The sequence below is a fragment of the Solanum stenotomum genome, unplaced genomic scaffold, assembly GCF_019186545.1.
Source record: "Solanum stenotomum isolate F172 unplaced genomic scaffold, ASM1918654v1 scaffold17555, whole genome shotgun sequence".
Lineage (NCBI taxonomy): Eukaryota > Viridiplantae > Streptophyta > Magnoliopsida > Solanales > Solanaceae > Solanum > Solanum stenotomum.
In genome coordinates this window covers 77493-98331 of record NW_026024612.1, presented here as the reverse complement: position 1 = coordinate 98331, position 20839 = coordinate 77493, and the positions used below count along the sequence as shown (strand labels likewise).

Sequence of the window (20839 nt, the reverse complement as noted above, 5' to 3'; positions counted from 1 at the left end):
AATATAATAGATATTGAACCCTGTTCAATTAATTCGTGCATATACTTCTTCATATTTTGAACCCTTAATGAAAATTATGAATTCACGACACGTACACAAACGTTTGTTTTTCCTCCTCACTGCCCAATTTGTCGTGTAAAACCAACAAAAGTGACTGCCCATCAGTCATCTATATATCTCTAAACCAACCCACTTTCTTTTACTCTTCTTAATTTGATATAAAACTATATATTATAAATATAACAACTTTATTCCATTATTTTTCTTTCATCTCATCAAGATTACTAATATTACTAGTTACAACTTTTTTCCGGCAACATACATGGCGGAAGGTGGTGGTTCCGGTGACGATACAATTAGAAGTAGCTGTCCACGTGGCCACTGGCGACCGGCCGAAGACGAAAGACTCCGGCAGCTTGTAGAACAATATGGTCCTCAAAATTGGAACTCTATAGCTGAAAAACTTCAAGGAAGATCAGGTAGTTATATAATTATATACTTATTGAATTTTTGGATTATAATTATAAAATTATTGAAGCAAAAAAAAAAATGTGTTGACTTGATCATCTGTAATAAATAGGCTTACTTTTTCTTCGCTCGATTTAAATTTAATAAATCTAAGTTTGAATATCATGTCGTAAGAAAAAAAATGAATCAGAAAAAGAGATGTTTTGATTATTATGGATTGATATTTGATGCTATACTGTTTTAAAATTAGGGTTAAGTATTTTATTTATTGTCAAAAGTTGTTTAACATCAAATTAAATACTTCTCAAGTCTATTAAATGTTAAAAGAATTTCATTTATTATTATTTTGCTGATTTTTTTAAAATATAAATGGATAACATTTATTACTTACTTTTCCTTATTATAAACTTGGCTAAAATGGAATTATTTTTTTTATCATCATAATTCATACATATATGAAGTCTAACAGTTTCCATTGATAGTATCTTCTCAACTGTTTTTAAAAAGAAAATTAAATGCAAAATCTTGCTCTAGAATTTAAGTCACACATTAATTGTTTTTTTTTTTAATTGAAAATCAATTATTAATTTTTTTTTTAATTTTGTATATAGGGAAGAGTTGTAGATTAAGATGGTTTAACCAACTTGATCCAAGAATTAATAGAAGACCATTTAGTGAAGATGAAGAAGAGAGACTTATTGGTGCTCATAGAATACATGGAAATAAATGGGCATTAATTTCAAGATTATTTCCAGGTAGAACTGATAATGCTGTGAAAAATCATTGGCATGTTTTAATGGCAAGAAAACAAAGGGAACAATCAAAGATTTGTGGTAAAAGAAGCTTATATCAACAACATGATAATTTTCTAAGTGATTCTAAATCATCATGTTATGGTTTTCGACAAAGGAATAACAACAACAACAACAACAATAATAATAATAATAATATGAGAATACAAGAAGGTAATTNTTTTTTTTAATTTTGTATATAGGGAAGAGTTGTAGATTAAGATGGTTTAACCAACTTGATCCAAGAATTAATAGAAGACCATTTAGTGAAGATGAAGAAGAGAGACTTATTGGTGCTCATAGAATACATGGAAATAAATGGGCATTAATTTCAAGATTATTTCCAGGTAGAACTGATAATGCTGTGAAAAATCATTGGCATGTTTTAATGGCAAGAAAGCAAAGGGAACAATCAAAGATTTGTGGTAAAAGAAGTTTATATCAACAACAACAACATGATAATTTTCTAAGTGATTCTAAATCATCATGTTATGGTTTTCGACGAAGGAATAGCAACAATAATAATAATACGAGAATACAAGAAGGTAATTATGGCTCCAAAATTAACTTTGAATTTCAAAACCCTAATAAAGATAGGGTTTTCTCAATGTCTACTACATATTCTTCTAGTTCACCTGAATTTTGTGGAAGAATTGGGAGTCATTTGTTTAGAGAAACCTCAATAGATCAAAAATCTTTATGTCAAAATAATTTAAGCTTTTCAAGTCACGGAAGAGGAGGAGATAATAATTGCAAAAGGAGTACGACTTTTCAGAATCCTTTCAGTTATGCTGATAGAAATGAATATGACGGTATAACTGAAAGAGTTGTGAATATTAGCCATAGTACATTTTCCTTTGGGAAAATTCTAAGGGAAAACATTGAACAACAACAACAAAATTATGGAGAAGAAGCAAGGGAAAAGAAAGATATTCCCTTTATAGATTTTCTTGGTGTGGGGATTTCTTCTTGATTGTTTTTTCTTCTTTGGCTAATTTTTTGTGTAATGTTTAACAATTCTTTTCAATGTCTAATTATAATATAAGTATTTTTTATGCTTCCTAAATCCTAGTTATAATTTCTTTATCATGCCAAATAGTTGTTGTTAATTCAAGTGATAGCTTAGCCTAGGCTGTTTTTTTAACCTCTAAGGTGAAAAAAGTACTCTTAGGTTTTACTTAATCATCCTAATTTCTTTTTAGGGACATAGATTTTGAACACTTGTAGCATAATATATGTAATAAACTTTGATATTATTCAACTATATATGGACTTTGGATTATGTATATTACATTTGTTTTTTTAACCTTTTTTTACAAATGGGAGTAAAGTTGTACTGAGTTTTCTTAATTTTCTCAGTGTGTTGCTTTTATTTTTCCCCATGTGTTATATGACATGGAAATATTTCCTTTTTTGGTAGAAATTAAGTGTAAGTATCAATTTCGTGCAGGTAAGATTTAGTTGCTAATCTCTTAAGTAAAAAAGAGAGAAACTAAATTGATGTGATATATTATTATATATCAATGTCAAGAAGATGTAAAAATTGCTACATTTTAAGTTGAAGCTGCATATATATATATATATGTTGTTGATAGCTATTTGAAACTTGCACTGAAAGTTACTACATACTAGTTTGATAGAGGAATGTATATTACATGTATAATGTCCATCCATATATTACTTTTTTCGAGCTATTCACTGTTCAGTATTTGTTTTGGGCCCTGATTTTGAATTAGTGATACTTGTGCTCTTATCTAGAATTTTATCATTTCTAAAAAAATTCATATTCAAAACTTCTGATTAAATGTAGAAGAGATTTTATCTATTCTACCATAACTTTCTATAATCATAGTTTTATATATATATATTTCGTATTTTTTATTTTTGGTGCAATGAATCAAACATTCATCAATAAAGTATATATTACCAAATAATTTCATCATTGTTTGATTTTTATTTATATTATAATCTCACTATATATAATTTATTTACAAACCAAACAATTCCACACGGTATTTTACATATATACAACATGGAATTTATCTTAGTCGACTTCATTTTAGATAGTTAAAACACTAAATCCTTCTTTCTATTTAATATATGGTGTAATGTTGGATAGCATTTCTCAAAAATTGTAAGTTATTACTATTAGATTGACAAGCTATTATGTTTTATCGAATTTTTTTATTTATCATTGTAACCATATACTTCGTCCATCTCAATTTATATGGCATTTTTTGAATTTCAAGATTCAAAAAAGTCTATTTCTTATCATAAATTTTAATATATTATTTAAATAATTTAAATCAACAGTTATTGTGACTTATAATATTTTTTATATAATTTTCAAAAATATATACTTTATTCAAAAAACTTGAAGATTTCATGCATATCCAAATTCATATCAAAATTAAATTATTTAACTCTCGAAATTTAAACTATAGTACGTAAAATTGAGACAGACAGTGTAATATATAACTGAGTCGTATTATTGGGAGGAGTAATGCTTGATGCATACTTTGTTGAAAAGATGGCTGCTAGCTGCTACACTATAAATAGGTGTTGGAATATGATTTGTTTGGGATTTGAGGGAGAAAAAAATAGTATTTGAAGTGAATGTGTCTTTGGACATGACAATAAAGTTAAAATTTTGCTAATGAAAACTTTTCTAACATGTTTTTTTACAAATTTTGAATTATGTATTTCAAATTCTAATTTGAAATGATGAGTCAATTCGATAAACAAGCAATTGTTTAAAATAATTTCCAAGAATTATTTTGAACTTTAGAACCAAAATGTATGGACAAACGGATTTGAAAGTATTTTTGTACATGCGTGAAATCATGGAAGATTTATGGTAGAGTTGTGTTATATAGTCATGAGTTAAGCTGTGAAATCAGTCATTGATTATGTTTGCATTAAGATAGATTACCTACATCACATCTAGATGATCTAGTTGTATCATTGTAGTTCTTGTCTTATGTTGTGTATTGTGTTTCGATTACCATACTATTTTGTTATAGTTATTGTTTCTTTTTTCTTGTAGATGACTTTACATTAATTTTCTTAGTAACAATTATGCTTTCTTCACTATTCTTCTTTCTTTTTTTATTTGAATTCGATGCACTTGAGCAATGGATCTTTCGGAAATAACAGCTTTATCTCTTCGGACCCCGCCTAATGAAATTTCATAGGTATGTTGTTGTTTGTCAGCTCTCATCAGACAAAGGTAGTGGCAATACATTCTTTGAAATACAATCACAACAATAATATATCTTTTTTTATATCTATAATCTAGACAAATGTTATCAGAGATAAGCCTGATGGCCGATGGGGTAGGAATGTGGGCAGGGGCAAATATAGGATTAATTTTTAATTTTTATGTACATATATATTGAATCCCCTAAACACAAGACTAAAGGTTGACTTAGTTTAGGAGGTTCAAAATTCATCTTGATTTCCAAGTTCAAGTATGAGGAACTACATATTATTTTTTGAATTTTTTAGTGAAAATTTTGAATGTGTCACTGGATATGCGGTGGGAACTACGAGGTGAGGGTGAAGATGAAGTCTATTGGAGAATGAAAAAGACACAATCAATATGGAATATCGTCACTTACTCTTTTTAGAAGAAAAAAAAATGTATTTCTCAAAATTTAGACAAACCGAACCAACTAATTAATTAATGATAGGTCTGTTCATTCTCTTAAGATTTGTTAGGGTCTTCTCAATTTGGTGTAGAAGCCCAATTAGAGAAAACTCAAATATGTAGAATTGAAGAATTTCAAGTGCTTTGATAATAGTTGACTAAAAGTAAAAGGTTAAAATTTGCTATGTTCGAAATATCTTAGTTTATTCGTATCTTTGCTATTAACAAATTGTCTCGTATTTTTCTTATTATTAATGAAACTCCAACGTGAAATGAATGAATATTACGTGTTAAAATACTTTAGTTACCCCTCTTATCTTTTACTAGTATTTTTTAATATTACCTTTTTATTCTTTAATTAAAATTTCATCAAGGAAAGAAACGAGACTTTCTTGAAAGTCTCCAAGATTAAACTCATAATATAACATACGAATAGTACATGGACAAATTGACATTTTTTTTCTTTATTAGTGGGCGATATAAAAATTATGAAACAGTGTTGTGATCGAAATTGTTTTTGAATTTTTGTGAGTGATTTGGAGTGAAAATTATGAAAACAGTGTTTTAGAGTTTTTCGAAATTCGAAAATTCAACTTCAAAACATTTTAATAATTCTATGTCAAAAAAACAGTAATATATGGTTTGCTAAAGAATTGTGATCGAGAAGTAAGCATTTCTCCCTCCTTAATTAGATATTTCTAATTTGAATTTTATATATACAAAATTGTTTTTGTTTGGAAATGTTTTACCCATAACGTAGAATTTCGATACTAATTCAAATTTACTCTGTCCTAATTAAAATATCAAATATCAAATAGAAAATCGAGGAAGCTGAAAAGGAAGGCGTAAGAAAATTCGCCGATGCGTGTAAGACCCGCTGAATTAGTCTTGGTCTTTGCCGCCCGAGAAATTTCTCATCACTTAAGGAGTTGTTTGGTTTCATATATCTTACTCGATCCACTTTTACTTATTCAGACTTTACACAATCTTTAAGAAATAATAAATGTAAGTATAAATTTTATCATGATACCCAGATTAATTGATATATAATTTTAATAAACTTGAAAAATAATTTAAAATGAATAATTAATGCTAAAAATAAAATAGAATTTTTTTTCTCTTAATATGTAAAGTGGACAAATAAAAATAAAATTTTATTTGTATAAAAATGAACAGAGAAAATATGTGGTTGCCCTTTTGATACTCCACATAAAATTCAGCACTAGTTACACGGTGTTGGATGGTCTCTTTGTTGCTTACATAAATTATGTAAAAATTTATGTATTATTTTATATAGAATAAAATACGAATAAAAATATGAAATTAGCAATGCGTCGATTAATATTACAAAAATGAGAAAATTGACCTTCGTAATAGTTAGAAAACTCATGTTTGCCTAAACAATATCAAATTAGAACATTCAACAAAGGATCATTTTCAATTTTCATAATTAATTGCTGCATAATTATTCTCGATATAACTAATTCGTACATTATTATAGATGGAGAAATGTTTAAGAAAATAAAATATTCAAGCCAATGTATTTTAATATTCCACGACTTCAACATAATTTTTACATAACTTGTATCTAATCCAAACAACCCATTAGTTTTTTCAAAGTCTATTTCTCATCTTTCATCCAATCACGTCTTCCAATTAATTTTTGTCTGTTATAATAATGTATATATTCGTCCCATTATAAATAGCTCTATTTGTTGAATTAATGATATGATGGTATTTTAATTTGACCATTTTATCTTTTGTGAAACTTAGTTGTAATTTCCAGCATCAGATTTATGGATTAGTTATCAACTATTTTCATTTTATTCGAAATATATAAGAATAACATATGTGTTTTGTTTTATTACAAATTTTAGTTTTATCACTTTTTTGTTATAATAAACCTTAGTGATAAGCAATGATCATGATCATCCATGATGTCCACCCAAGTTAAAAAAACCCATGATCTGTTCGATACGATGAAAAATATTTATATATAATATAGATAAATGTTATGGTAGGTAAGGTAGGGGTAGTGGTGGGATGGAGTCGCCGTGGGTTGGGGTTAGTCGCCCAGTAGGATAGGGATGATGTAATTAATGTAAAATGTCACTTGTAAAACTTATTTTTTTTCCTACTTTCACTAAAAAAGTCATTTTTAAAAACTTTTTGATCAATTGAACATGAGAAAATTATAAAACATTTTTTGTTTGTACGACCCCCCCCCCCCCCCCCCCCCCCCCCCCCCCTCAATATCGTTCTTCCCTTTTCCTAAGCCAGTAAGGACATTATAAAATTTATTCATTTTGGTCTAAATCAATAATCAAGTCCCCTAATGCACCACATGTAGCCCTTTAATTAAAATTTATTCATTTTGGTCTAAATCAATAATCAAATCCCTTAATGCACCACATGTAGCCCTTTAATTATTTGTGGAATGGTCTCTGTAAAATGAGTTGACTAGTTGACTTGGACTAAAAATAGATACAATTTTATTTGTGTATTTGTTTCATTTCTATAACAAATTTAATCTATATGAAAGTTAAATATTTAAATTATAAACTAAGTTTTGAATTACTTAACACAAATACTTGATCCAAATAAGAATATTTTTCTACAAATTCTTTTTATATATAATGACTTCCTTGAGAAATGCCTATTCAATTTTTGCCATATCTATTGACTTTGAGGAATCTAGAAAAAACTTGTCAATATTTTACTAAATATACGAGCAATATTTCTTTAAGGAAATTGTACTTATTCAAGCTTCAAATCCTTACTTTTCAATTCTGTTTTTATATTTTTCCAACCAATTGACCTAAGAGAGAGAAAGACTAAAATAAATATCCAATTTCCTACCATATATTAAATCTCTCATTCAACTCCATTTCCATATCCTCTTTCTATGCAACCAACTAACCATGGATAGAGAACAAGAAGAGATGCAATTCCTAGGCCTCTTTGATATCTACATAGAAGCCTACAAAGTCATCTACCAATGGAAGAAAATTTTCAGCCAAATCACCCTATCTTTGATCCTTCCTATGTCCTTCATCTTCTTAGCTCATATGGAAGTTTACCATCTTTTCTTCTCTGACCTTAAACACTCTGAATCTCAGCTCAGACATACTCACACGGGCACGGCAAAATACAACAAGATCTCTGATCACATAGATTCAGAGCTAACCTCTCTATGGCTTTTCATAATTGTCTACTTCACTATCCTCATCATCTTCTCCCTTCTTTCCACCTCTGCTGTGGTTTACACAATTGCTTCCATATACACGTCTCGTGAAGTCGGTTACAAGAAAGTTATGAGTGTTGTTCCTAAAGTTTGGAAGAGGGTTATGGTGACTTTCTTGTGTGCTTTCCTTTGTTTCTTCATCTATAACCTTGTTTCCTTCTTTCTCTTAGCTTTATGGTTTGTATGGACTTTCAGCATGCGGGGTGAAAATGATGGTCTTGCTAACCTTATTTTTGTGATCATGGCGATTGTTTATGTTGTTGGATCTGTGTACCTTTCGGTTATATGGCACTTAGCTAGTGTGGTAACTGTGTTAGAGGATTCATATGGAGTGAAAGCCATGATCAAAAGCAAGGATTTGTTAAAGGGGAAGATGAGAATAGCCTTGTTTTTCTTTTTCAAGTTCAATCTCTTACTTGGTATCTTGAACTTTGTTTTCAAGAAGTTTGTGGTACATGGAAGCCATCATATGCATCTAGGGGTGTTGTATAGAGTAGGTGTTGGGTTGTTTTGTCTTCTTTTATTGTTTACTTTGATGCTATTTGGTTTGGTGATTCAAACAATTATTTACTTTGTTTGCAAGTCTTATCACCATGAGAACATTGACAAGTCTGCACTTTCTGATCATCTTGAAGTTTATTTGGGAGAGTATGAACCTTTGAAGTCTCAAGATGTGCAAATGGAGAGTTATCAAGTTTAAAATATTTTACTACTATCTTCTGTGGGTGAAACATTTCTCTATGTATTTTGACTTTTTCAATGGATGATATTTATGAGAATTATTATAATAGAAAAGATTTAATATTTTTATCAGCTTTCGTCATTCTGTATGTCATAATGGTTGTCTTAGATATTATTTTATGGCATGATTGATTATGGTTGACTAACAGTTTAGGAGAACTAATATCTATGTTGAATTTGATTAAATAAGAATTTCATACTTCTGACTGTCTGTGCAAACATTTAAGGGATAAGACCTTCACATATCTTACAGCTAATTTAGAGAGAAGTATTGAGAACACCCCTAAATTAGGCGTGAATTATAAGTTTCATCCTCGAACCATTGAAAGCCTTAAAAACACCCCTTAACTTGACTAACTGAACCTAAACACACACACGATCTTGCAAGATGAGTGAAATACACCCCTACATTCTGGCCAAGTTTAGGGGTGTTTTCAACACTTATCTCGGCTATTTATTAAGAACCTCATGCTCTTATAGAAGTTTGAGATCACTTGCTATATCATGTGATAGATTGAGGGTGTATCTAAGTTTAGTTAGTCAAATAGAGGGTATTTTTAAGGCTATCAATAGTTCGGGGAAGAAACTAATAATAAATGTGTCAAGTTCAGGGTGTTTTCAGCATTTCTCTCGTTAATTTATCATCAAATAGGTAAAGGGACAATGATATTACAAAACAAAGAGATGAAGGGTAACATCTAGAGAGATTTGAAGAACTAAATAGATCCAATTGGTAGTTATTGTAAAAGGAGTTACTCCATTTTCCGCGCCCAGAACCAGAAGTTCCATCTGGGTTTATTGACAGATCTCATGTTTTAAAACCTTACAAAAACATATATTTTGCTTTTGAAAGTATCACGGAAGCAGTAATATATCCTTTACTGGTACAAAAACAATTACATACCTCAGGTACCGGAGGGTAAACAAACTGCATCTAGCACAGGCACTGAGTGATGCTTTTTCACTTCAACAAACTCCTACTTCCATTAGTACAGAACTAACGAGTCCCGCAGTTGTAAGGACCCATATATCTTAGCTATTAAAGATCATCCTGGGAAACCATTTGACTGGAATATTCCACCACCCTACAACTTTTATTTTGACAGTTTATACGTTACATTGAAGAAAGAAATAACACATGAGTTGTGTGCATCACTTGGATGACAACTGCTGAGAACTATCCTTCTTTTCTTCCTGTTTGGATCCTGATACAGCTGCTGTTGCTGCAGCAGTCATGGCAGCAGCAGCTGCACCTAATTTTACTCCTCCTGCAGCTTTAACAGCACCACCAATTTTTGCAAAGGCAGCTATTCCTCCGACAATAATGGCTCTCAAAGCAACTGTTGGTTTTATACTCATATTTGTCTACCTGAGAAAAAAATATATCAGAGTTGTAAAGCCCCAGATCACCTAAAAACAAATATCACATTGGCATATAAAAGGAAAGATATTAACACATTTTTCTCTGAAATGCAGAAACTTGCGTGAGACGATAAAGAGCCCAAGTCACAAATTCCTAAAGTAAAAATAGAATATAACAGATAAGGAACTAGATAAATTTTCTATGCTACTATTTTCAGAAACTACACACCACAAAGATCAGTTACTTCATTTCCTAGAACAGACAAAAAAATGCAGTAACTGCTGCAACGACCTCCTAAATGGCTAAGTTGCAACAGAAAGGCTGGAATGGAGTGTAGCAGTTTCAAATAAGTCCTACAAATGGGTTCCAAATTACAGGAGTTTTGAAATAATTCCCTATAACCCAGCACTAGAAAGAACCAAAGGCAAAAAGTATTCATGATAACCACTATACATTGCAAAATTATTCATGGCAATCCCTACAGATTCTTCTTCTGCAAACTGAAAGCAGCGCATTCTTATGTAAAAGAACACCAGGATATTAAGCATTAGGCGTCCAAATATAAAATTCACACCAGCTCTATAGCAATAACATGTGAACCGTTTCTTCACCTAAATCAAACTATGGGATGGAATTTTTTTTTCCAAATATGTTGCGTCAGTGCTGGAGGTATCACATTTGCAGAATCCTCACATCCATAAAAATGAAAAAGCAGCATATAGATTCCCCGCAATCTTAGAGTCAACCATGAGATTTTGAGCAGCGCCTCTACAGCAACTTCTCTATTCTTGTGATTCCAAGTGTTAGGTACTACCCAAAATAAATAGGTGCTGGTTCTTGTTGACACATGTCTTGCACCATGCACTAGCATGCTGCAAGAACATCGAACAGACATGAAGATATACCAGCAGAATGCTCTATCAACAACCCTGCACTGACTGCAGGCTAAAAGGCCTAGGTACCTCTGATCTTCCACCAAATCCATGCATTCCATGGCCAGAAACTATACTGTTACACATTGTTCATTCATTAGAACCCTTATTACAGAACCACCAGCTTCCATATCAAGACAAAAGGAAGAAAACTTGGCACACTTGAAATATAATTAGCCTTCATTTCAGCAACTGGCATGTACTTCAAAGAAATCCTAATTGTCCTTCTCGCACTCTTTGATAACATTTTTTTTTTGAGAAATGTAACAGTTAGTCTATATTTATCCTCAGGTATACTACCACAAAAGTGTAGTTCCCCTCCAAAAGTGTTGTAATTACATAGGATCCTATATACCACCTACTCATCATACAGTAGGTCTCACAGATCATTAGACTTCTAAAACTACCAATATATTGAAAAAGCCTCGTTAAATAAACTAGATTCTTTTCATTACCCGATATTAAGGAATCCGCACCCGTATCCTTTGACTGCAATACAGAAAAAGGCATTCCACCTCTTTAAAAAACTATTATAACCATATCTAAATATTAGTAAAGTTATCAGACACGAATAGGTTTCAGAACGTCCTCCTGTAACAAATTCATATACAATTTCATGTTTAACAATTCACATTGTCTACAGCACAAGCTGATATCACAAGCAAGTACCTAAACTTTGGCTTCAACTTGTCTTTTTCTCATCAGAACACTCAGTTTTTCAATTACCTATCTAATCATTAAAACCTAATAAAACATGATAAAAAGAACATCACATGATGCTATTTGGTCATTGCATCTCACATATCATCTGATAAAACATATTGTAAGCAGAATTGCAGTCAAAATTCTGCATAAAACATGAAACAATAGCCTTCCAAGCTACATGAATTTTACGGTCTTTCACTGTATCCACACCATTAATCCATTAAGACTTTCCGTTCATATTCATCAATTCAAATTTTGATGATGATTTTCTATAACCATTTGCATGGCATGACCATGACTGTTGTGCTCATCTTGGACTTGGCCGTGCCTCTTAGGTGGGTCAGCCTCATGTGCTGCCCTTGACTTCATTATAATGCCCTTAATTTTTCCAAAAAGACAATTATTGAGTATTGGAATTAGAAGGCCCAAATGGGGCAGAACTGTTGCAGCCTCAATTATGTGTTTCCTCCTCCACCATAAGCAAAACAAGTTCTACAAAATAGTCATAAGACTAGCAATGTTACATGAGCGAGTGTTGGGCTTTCAGCACCCCAGCAATTTCCATAAAACGAGTGTCGTATTTGTAAAATACGAATGATCAGATGGATGTATGGTGATATGAGTTTAGCCAAGACCAGAAATGCTCAGCAGCACATGGAAGAAAAAGCTACAACACGCAGATGGTGGTAGAGGCAGATCTTTCAATTGTTGAAGCTACAACCATGCAAATAGATGCAATAAAGCATGAAGAAGTGGAACCTGCTTCATCGTTAGATGGTTCACAGGGTACCCTTGTAGATGAGGAAGACGAAGCAACAGATGTTAAGGAAGAGACTGTTAACGTAGAACTAGCAGTCCTGGTATTCAATGATATCTGGTGATGCACAAACAAGGAACTAACAAGGAATATGTACATTGCTTTGAGATAATGCATGATTCCTGTGGGTTCGTACCAGATAAGGGAATCTCCGGTGTAGCTTTGTTAGTTGGCATAATTCTGGTGTAATTGATCAAGTTGGCTATCTTGAAGTCGAAGAAGAACTGGTAAAGTATAAGCATGTTCACATCGATTCCTCTGTTTAGTGGATATTATTTAGCTCTCATGCTGCTTATGGCAATGTGAAATTAGAAAGAATGCTTTATGGACAAATTTGCTTCCTTGGTACAACATTTGCAGTGTGCACCAGTAAAGGGAATTTGAGGGACAAACTACTGCAGTGGTCATATGTTGCAACAGGAATTGCTATCACTTGGTGCATACCATCTGAGATACTGTCAAGTGATAGAGAGTTTCGCTATGACTCCAAGGGGAACATTTAGACACCAACAAAAGAAGGGGCAGAGTAGTTCTAGCACTGAAATTGCAACGGATCATACTCTTGTTGGTGTGAAGACTGTTCCCTGAATGATGGAATTGTATGCTATCACTTGGTGCATACCATCTGAGATACTGTCAAGTGATAGAGAGTTTCTCTATGACTCCAAGGGGAACATTTAGACACCAACAAAAGAAGGGGCAGAACAGTTCTAGCACTGAAATTGCAATGGATCATACTCTTGTTGGTGTGAAGAATGTTCCCTGAATGATGGAATTGTATGACCTATCTAGCAATTTTATTTCTTTAGAAGAGTACTGGAATGAGGCCCAAGCTGTCAAACTTGCGCTTCATGTTGGATAGGGATTGAGTCCTAATTTTGCACAGGACCAAATGGAGCATGCCAACCCAATGCTTGGGTTCAATAATTTGAACAACAGTGTGGGGTTAACTGCTGGTCACATGAATTTGAGCATGAGCAGTTCCAACTTGTACTGATTGATCCAATGATATTGGTGTCTACAATATTACCTTTTCCAAGGGCTCTTACATGTGTACCTACTGGTTCTGGTGCAGCACCAAGAACCAATTTGGATTCCTGCCACGGCATTCAACTATAAAAGTCAATCATCTCGTGAGTAGATTGGTGGAGTAGTATAGTGAGAGGAAGAGGGACTTACATATGGTGTTCATTGACGTAGAGAAATCATACGACAAAGTCATTAGAAGAGTTATATGGAGATGTTTGGAGGCTAAAGGAGTACCTGCAGCCTACATTAGGGAGATTAAGGACATCAGGACATGTATGATCAAGCCATGACATGGGTGAGGATAATGGGAGGAGACCCGGAGCATTTGTCAGTCGTGATGGGGTTACACCAGAGATCAATGCTTAGTCCATTTTTATTTGCCTTGATGATGAATGTACTGCGACATATCCAAGGGTGTATGCTATTTGCAAATGGCATAGTATCGATTGACAATAAGCTAGAGGTTGGGAGATAGACCTGAGAGTCTAAAGGGTTTAGGTTGAGCAGGACTGAGACTGAGTACTTAGATTGCAAGTTCAGTGGCGTTACCCATGAGGAGGATGTGGAAGTGAGGATTGAAACTAAGGTCATCGCTAGGAGAGAAATTTCAAATATCTTGGGTCTATAATATAAGGATATGGTGAGGTCGACAAGGATGTAATACATCGTATTGGAGTGGGGTGGAGGAAATAGCGGCTCGCATACAGTGTCTTATGTGATTAGAATGTGCCGCCCAAGTCTTAAAGATAAGTTTCATAAAGTGGTTGTTAGACCAGCCACTTTGTATGGGGCAGTTTGTTGGTCGTTCAAGAAGTCGCACATCCAGAAGATGAAAGTAGCGTAAATAAGGATGTTGAGAGTGTCCGCATGCTAGACGAGATAGGATTAGGAACAAAGATATTTGGGAAAAAGTAGGATACAAGTGAAACATAGATGGTTCGGGCATGTGAAGATGAGATGTCCATATGCCCCGGTGAGGAGATATGAGAGGTTGGCTATGGTGGGTCCGAGAAAAGGTAAAGGTACGCCGAAGAAGTATTGGGGAGAGGAGAGGTGATTGGATAGGATTTGAAACACTTGCAGTTTATCATGGACATGACCCTAGATAAGAGGATATGGAGGTCAAGGATAAGGATAGAAAGGTTAGTAGGTAGTCAACGTCTAGTTTCCCTTATCAGTGGTAATAGTATTTCCTTTTCTCCTACTTTCCTATACTTCGATTTTATTATTACATGTTTTATGAGCTTCAATTATCGTGTTATTTGCTAATGGTATTCTGTTTTCTTTCTGGTTTTGTTATGCTTTACTTAAGTCGAGGGTCTATCGGAAACAACCTATCTACCTTCATGAGGTAAGAGTAAGGTTTCATTACACACCATCCTTCTCAGACCCCATTTGTGGAATTTCATTTGGTATGTTGTTGTTTGTATCTTATAAGCCTACTAGTGCAGAAGTCACAAAGAAGTTGTTAGCCTTAGTTGGAACGAAATTGACTTTTGACTGTGGCAGTACATCAACACTGAACCTGGTTGCTTGATAGAGCTAATGAAGTTTGACATGGGAGGAGTTGCAGTTGTTTCAGGTGCTGCAAAAGCTCTTGAAAAAATAAAGCCAGCAGAACTAGAGTAGCATTTTAGAGCTTTTTGGGGCTTTTTTCTTTTGATAACACTGAAGAATGTTTACATACGGTAAATGTACACATGAGCTCCTTGATTTTTACAATGCACACTTTTGAGGACAAGGGTGAGTTGAAGGAAGGAGATTTGATGCGATATGAATTTCTTAAGCCTCTTAAAGCAACTGGAAAGGAATTAAGGAGGCTCAAGTTAGCATTGGGCACTTATGGCTTGTTTTAGAGAAGCATGTTAGCCCATTCCCGTCCTACTTCCCTATGTATTAAGCCTATAAATAACTTCCCCTGAAAGAACATACTAATATTTTGAGAAAATGAATTATCCCTAGTTTTTAGCTTAGTTCTTAGACCCTCTTTATTTCTTTAGTTGGCTTCCAATTCCAGATTGTATAATGAAACAACCCAAATTTGCAACTCTAAATCAACTTAGCAAACTTCTTGAGTATGTTGCTGACTCATTATGAGAGCCACATCAAAGTCCTCTAATTGCCTACACATAAAACTAATCTAAAGAAAACTTGTCTTGCCCCATGAGGCCATGATATTGAAATCAACATCTAGTAATCCCAAAACAACAACAAAACGAAAAACCAGACATTGCCCTCCACAGCTTGAATCTCCTAAATTTTATATACATGAACTACTTACAATATTTGTCAAAACTATCATGGGTTGCAAGACAAATACGACACCAAAAACTGAACAATTTCCTGTAAGCAGAAGACTGCATATTATCTTACAAAAAGATTTGGGGCTTCATTTGGGCAGTGGGAGACCAGAAAACGTCATGCTATCAAACCCATATTGGGGATTCTCATATTACAGATAAAATTCATTTTGAAGAAAGAGATTAACGATTTGCAACAGGTGAAAACAAGTATAGTTATAAAAATCTAAAGGCAGAAACCGTGAGAGTATTACTTACCGCTAGATTTCCGCCGGAGGAACTGATTGCTCGGAGACTCGCCGGAGAAAGATACGGGGAGAATGGGCTGAAGCACCGGAGACAGCTTAATTTGAAAATGCGGGGTTTCTGTTTGTTAAATGTTGGAAGGGACAAAAATTGGGGAAATAAGGTCAGGAGGTGTTACGAAAGTAGAAACTAAAAAACAAGAATTAAATTATTTTACGTGTTCGATGGTGTGTATAAGAATAATTATATGTTTAAATTTTGATTATTTGCTTATTTTATTTTAGTTTTTTCACAAGGGTCTATAGTATCTTATTTTTAATATGACTTGAATTCTCAATCTATCAATTGATGGTGGAGGTACTCAACCACTTAAGCATATCTCACTTTCCATTTCACTTGATTTTATTTCATACAGGATACCACATCAGATGTGTTTTAGAAAAGTTTTTCAATTTTACAGGAGTTTTGATCAAAGTCAATATTTTGAAATTGACGGGGTCGAATTTGAGTTTAATGATCCCATTAGGTCCAAGGAATGACTTGTTACCTAGTTGGAATTTCGCACAATTTTCAAGGCTTTAAAGGTGTTTTGGTCATTTAGAAGGGTTTTAAATTTTTCTTAAGTTTGAAATCGATCATGGTCAACATTCTGTCAAGACAACCTTAAAATGATAATTTGCATTATTGATTTATCTTTGAGAGGTCCCAAGCGAGTTCATTTTGAAAGACAGGTTGCTTTGAGGTTGTTCATGTTGTTGTATCGAGTGTCGTTGCTCCTACGGTTCAGGAGATGCACTGGTGAAGTCGTAGAAGCGGAGAGGTTTCTACACCTATGAGGAAGACCGGGGTTGGGGGTGGTCGCGCCTAAGATTCTGTCATAGCGAGAAATTTATGTTCTTGTGAAGTCCTTCAACATCAACAAATGGTATAAGTAGTAGTCATATTCATTATCCAACCTTGAATTGAGGTATCATCAATAAAGGACGACATGACAACCACTATTGGATTTCTGATGTTGGTACAATCAAGTACGTAGGAGGTTTTATCACCTCTACAAAAAATTAATATAGGTGAAAAATAAAATCAACATGAATATCATGAATTAAGTACGGATTTCAATCATAATCGTTTGTTGATTGCTTTAAGATATTGTGGTTTTAATTTTACACTTTTAAAAAATAGCTTCTCATTCTCGTATATTATATACGAATATTGTTGGCTAATATTCATAGGGACATTATTATTGGTAGAAAATGTTGTTGTAAAATTTGCTCCTCTGCTTTTGTCTAGTACACCACAGCAAAACTATGTCTAGTGTGGGAGAATTAGAGAGAGTTATGTCACGGACTTAGAGTCTTACTAAAGCTCCGTGCGGCACTTGACAACTTACTCACGAATCTTTCACGATCTTGTAAGCTCAAGTAAGCCCTTTGAAACTAAGATCGCTAAGAGAACGCTTGAGGAAAGACTTAGAAAGAACAAATAGAGTTTTGGAAGAAGGCTTTTGTATTGCTTGGAGAATGCTTTACAACTTGGATTCTTGGTTGGATGCTTTGCAAATGAATGGCACCCCCCTATTTATACTAACTCCTAAGGACTAAAGTGCAATTAAAATTTACTTACAAGTCCCTAAGATATTTACACAAAAGCCCTTCTCTAGAATTCTCTACACACTCTAGAGAATTTCAAGGATTTCTTGGAAACTATATAAATTATTCTAGAGAATTCTAAGGAATTCTCTAGCCTTTTTGAATAATCTAAAGGGTTCTAGAGTCTTCCGGAAACCTCTCCACAACTCTAGACCCTTCCGCCCCTATTCGGACGCAAAATTTAACTGTGATGTGGCGGGACGTGACAGTTATCCCTATTAAAATTTCAGAGATGCCTACAAACACAAACATCTTATATGCATAAATTCTTACTTTGTGACCTCAAACAATATCTTCGTAGGCAACTTCATCATGAATATCTATAGGTACCGGTGGTGATGGTAGTTGGTTGTGAAATTAATAGAGTTGATTGTTATGACTTGAGTGAAAAGATTTACTTTTAACATGATCAAAAGAAGAAAGAAATTATATGATTTTTGACTCCAATAGATTTAATTCTTTTTAATGACTCTAATTCTTTGTAGAGCTGAGAATGAACAATTAAAACAAAACATAAGCTAGCTCAGTAAAATACACCCACACATTCTTGTCGAATATTTTTAGAGTGTTTTTTCACCATATTTCTAGAAAGAAATGAAAAAATGTTTATGAAAAGAGGACTCGAAATGCACGTACAATGCATAGAATGCATATGTGNTTGGAGGTAGGGGTCGATCACCATGTGGCACTGCTGGAAGAATTCTTGCCCAAGAATTATGTCAAAGAGATCTAAAGGAGCGACAGTGAAGTTGGCCTTACCTTGCCACTCGCCTAGCGTGATGCTCACTCCATGCGCAACTCCGCTCACAGGAGTCGGGGGTGCATTGACCGTCCTGAGTTGGGCGTTGCTTGAACTGTAACTCAGCCCTAACCTCGTTGCTGCCTTTTTGGTCATGAGATTGACTTCTGCACCCGTGTCGACCAAAACACAAGCAGGTTTTCCATTGATCTTAAGGTCGACATACTGCGCGCCGTATCCTCTTGGCTTCTCTGGTTGCTTCGTGATGGCTCCGCATAGTCCTATCAAGCCCAACTGCGTCGTCCATTCCCCTTGTCCTTGCTCCTGGGCGTTTTTCTCCTTCCGCTCTCGCAGGATGGCACCAAGGCTCTTCAGTTCAGGGCACCTTACATAACCATGCGGCCCGCCGCATATGTAGCAGCCACCTTTGTTGGCAACCTCTATCTTCCTCTCCGTGCTGCCATGACGTTCAGACTTCTTGCCATTGGACTTATAGGTGTCATGCTTCTTGGGATGTGGCCGCTGCTCCTCGCCTTTGCCACGATCTCCCCCACCATGGTCATGACTACCTCTCATCTCTTCTCCTCTGGCTCTGTCGGGCTTCTCCTGCCTGAAGTCTGTCAAAACTTCGACCTGCGTGATGGCTTCGTCTATGGTCCTGACTTGTCGACGTTCCAACTCCGTCCTGGCCCAATTTTGCAGCCCATCCATGAAGTGGAACAACATATCATCATCCGTGAGGTTAGGAATTTGAAGTGTGAGGGTAGTGAACTCCTGCACATATGCGCGGATGCTACCCGTTTGCTTCAGCTCCCTAAACTTGCGCTTCGCCTCATAGATGACGTTGTTAGGGAAGAAGGCTTTCTTGAACTCCTCCCGGAATTACTCCCAGATGTTGATGGTGCACGTCTCCTTCCCTATCTCGGCCTTCTTGCGCCTCCACCATAACATGGTCATCTCCGAAAGATACAACACAGCAGTGCTGATCTTACTCTCGTCGCTCTTCAGCCCGTTGCACTTGAAGTAATTCTCCAAATGCCAAAGGAAATTCTCCACCTCTTGCGCATCGCGGATGCCTTTAAACATTGGTGGCTTGGGAGTCTCGACCCTGGCCTCCCTATCTCGGTCAAGCGACGATGATCCTCAAGCTGCCACACCTTCCTTAAGTGCTTTCATCTCGGCCTTCATGGTCTCAATCGTGCTCAACGCCTCCATGAGCCGACACTCCAAGGAAGTGATAACCTCCTTCATCTCAAACTCGGCCCACTGACGTCCCTCCAACTCCTTGCGGATGTTTTCAGTCTCCTTAAGGGTGAAGTCCTCAAGAGTCTTGAACTTGCCATCAACCACGTTCAAACGCCGGCCTAATATCTCCACGGCCTGCCTCGCCACTTCAACCCTTGCGACCCATTCTTCCCCAGCGGTGATGTCAATGGGCTCCTCGCCACGTTCATCGTCACTTGCTTCGGTGGTCGAAGGTGGATGAGATGTTAGCGCCTCGCTTGGTGTAGGATCTAGCAGCATTTCCTCATGACTCTTTTGGTGCTTCTTACCCTTTCGGATTTTCTTTCCACCATCCAAACGGACGTTGGTGGTGCTAGCGGCGTTTACGTCTCCTTCGGTTGCCATTCCCTTNACATCAACAAATGGTATAAGTAGTAGTCATATTCATTATCCAACCTTGAATTGAGGTATCATCAATAAAGGACGACATGACAACCACTATTGGATTTCTGATGTTGGTACAATCAAGTACGTAGGAGGTTTTATCACCTCTACAAAAAATTAATATAGGTGAAAAATAAAATCAACATGAATATCATGAATTAAGTACGGATTTCAATCATAATCGTTTGTTGATTGCTTTAAGATATTGTGGTTTTAATTTTACACTTTTAAAAAATAGCTTCTCATTCTCGTATATTATATACGAATATTGTTGGCTAATATTCATAGGGACATTATTATTGGTAGAAAATGTTGTTGTAAAATTTGCTCCTCTGCTTTTGTCTAGTACACCACAGCAAAACTATGTCTAGTGTGGGAGAATTAGAGAGTTATCCCTATTAAAATTTCAGAGATGCCTACAAACACAAACATATTATATGCATAAATTCTTACTTTGTGACCTCAAACAATATCTTCGTAGGCAACTTCATCATGAAT

At 34.8% G+C, this 20839-nt stretch overlaps 3 protein-coding genes across 4 annotated transcripts; 2 read left to right on the top strand and 1 right to left on the bottom strand.

Moving 5' to 3' along the window:
- The first annotated feature begins 236 nt into the window (after positions 1-236).
- Positions 237-2509, top strand: LOC125850547 (transcription factor MYB56-like). Its single transcript, XM_049530408.1, has 2 exons — positions 237-479; positions 1463-2509. Exons 1-2 carry the CDS (start codon positions 323-325, stop codon positions 2230-2232), a joined length of 927 nt encoding a protein of 308 aa, XP_049386365.1. The 5' UTR covers positions 237-322; the 3' UTR covers positions 2233-2509.
- Positions 2510-7754: 5245 nt separating this feature from the next.
- On the top strand, positions 7755-8962 carry LOC125850553 (uncharacterized; the record flags this gene model as incomplete). The annotated part of the gene is made up of 1 exon (XM_049530418.1): positions 7755-8962. A coding segment is annotated over one exon (1098 nt), but the record flags the coding sequence as incomplete, so codon positions are not given.
- A 665-nt stretch (positions 8963-9627) lies between these two features.
- On the bottom strand, positions 9628-16462 carry LOC125850533 (uncharacterized). 2 transcript variants are annotated; one of them, XM_049530391.1, is made up of 2 exons: positions 16298-16462; positions 9628-10262 (listed from the first exon to the last, which is right to left on the bottom strand). In XM_049530391.1, the coding sequence occupies exon 2, from the start codon at positions 10250-10252 to the stop codon at positions 10046-10048; it is 207 nt and encodes a 68-aa protein (XP_049386348.1). In that variant the 5' UTR covers positions 10253-10262; positions 16298-16462; the 3' UTR covers positions 9628-10045. The 2 variants fall into 2 exon arrangements, with proteins under 2 accessions (XP_049386348.1, XP_049386350.1); XM_049530393.1 differs by having other exon boundaries at positions 9628-10258; positions 16298-16460.
- Between the last annotated feature and the right edge of the window lie 4377 nt (positions 16463-20839).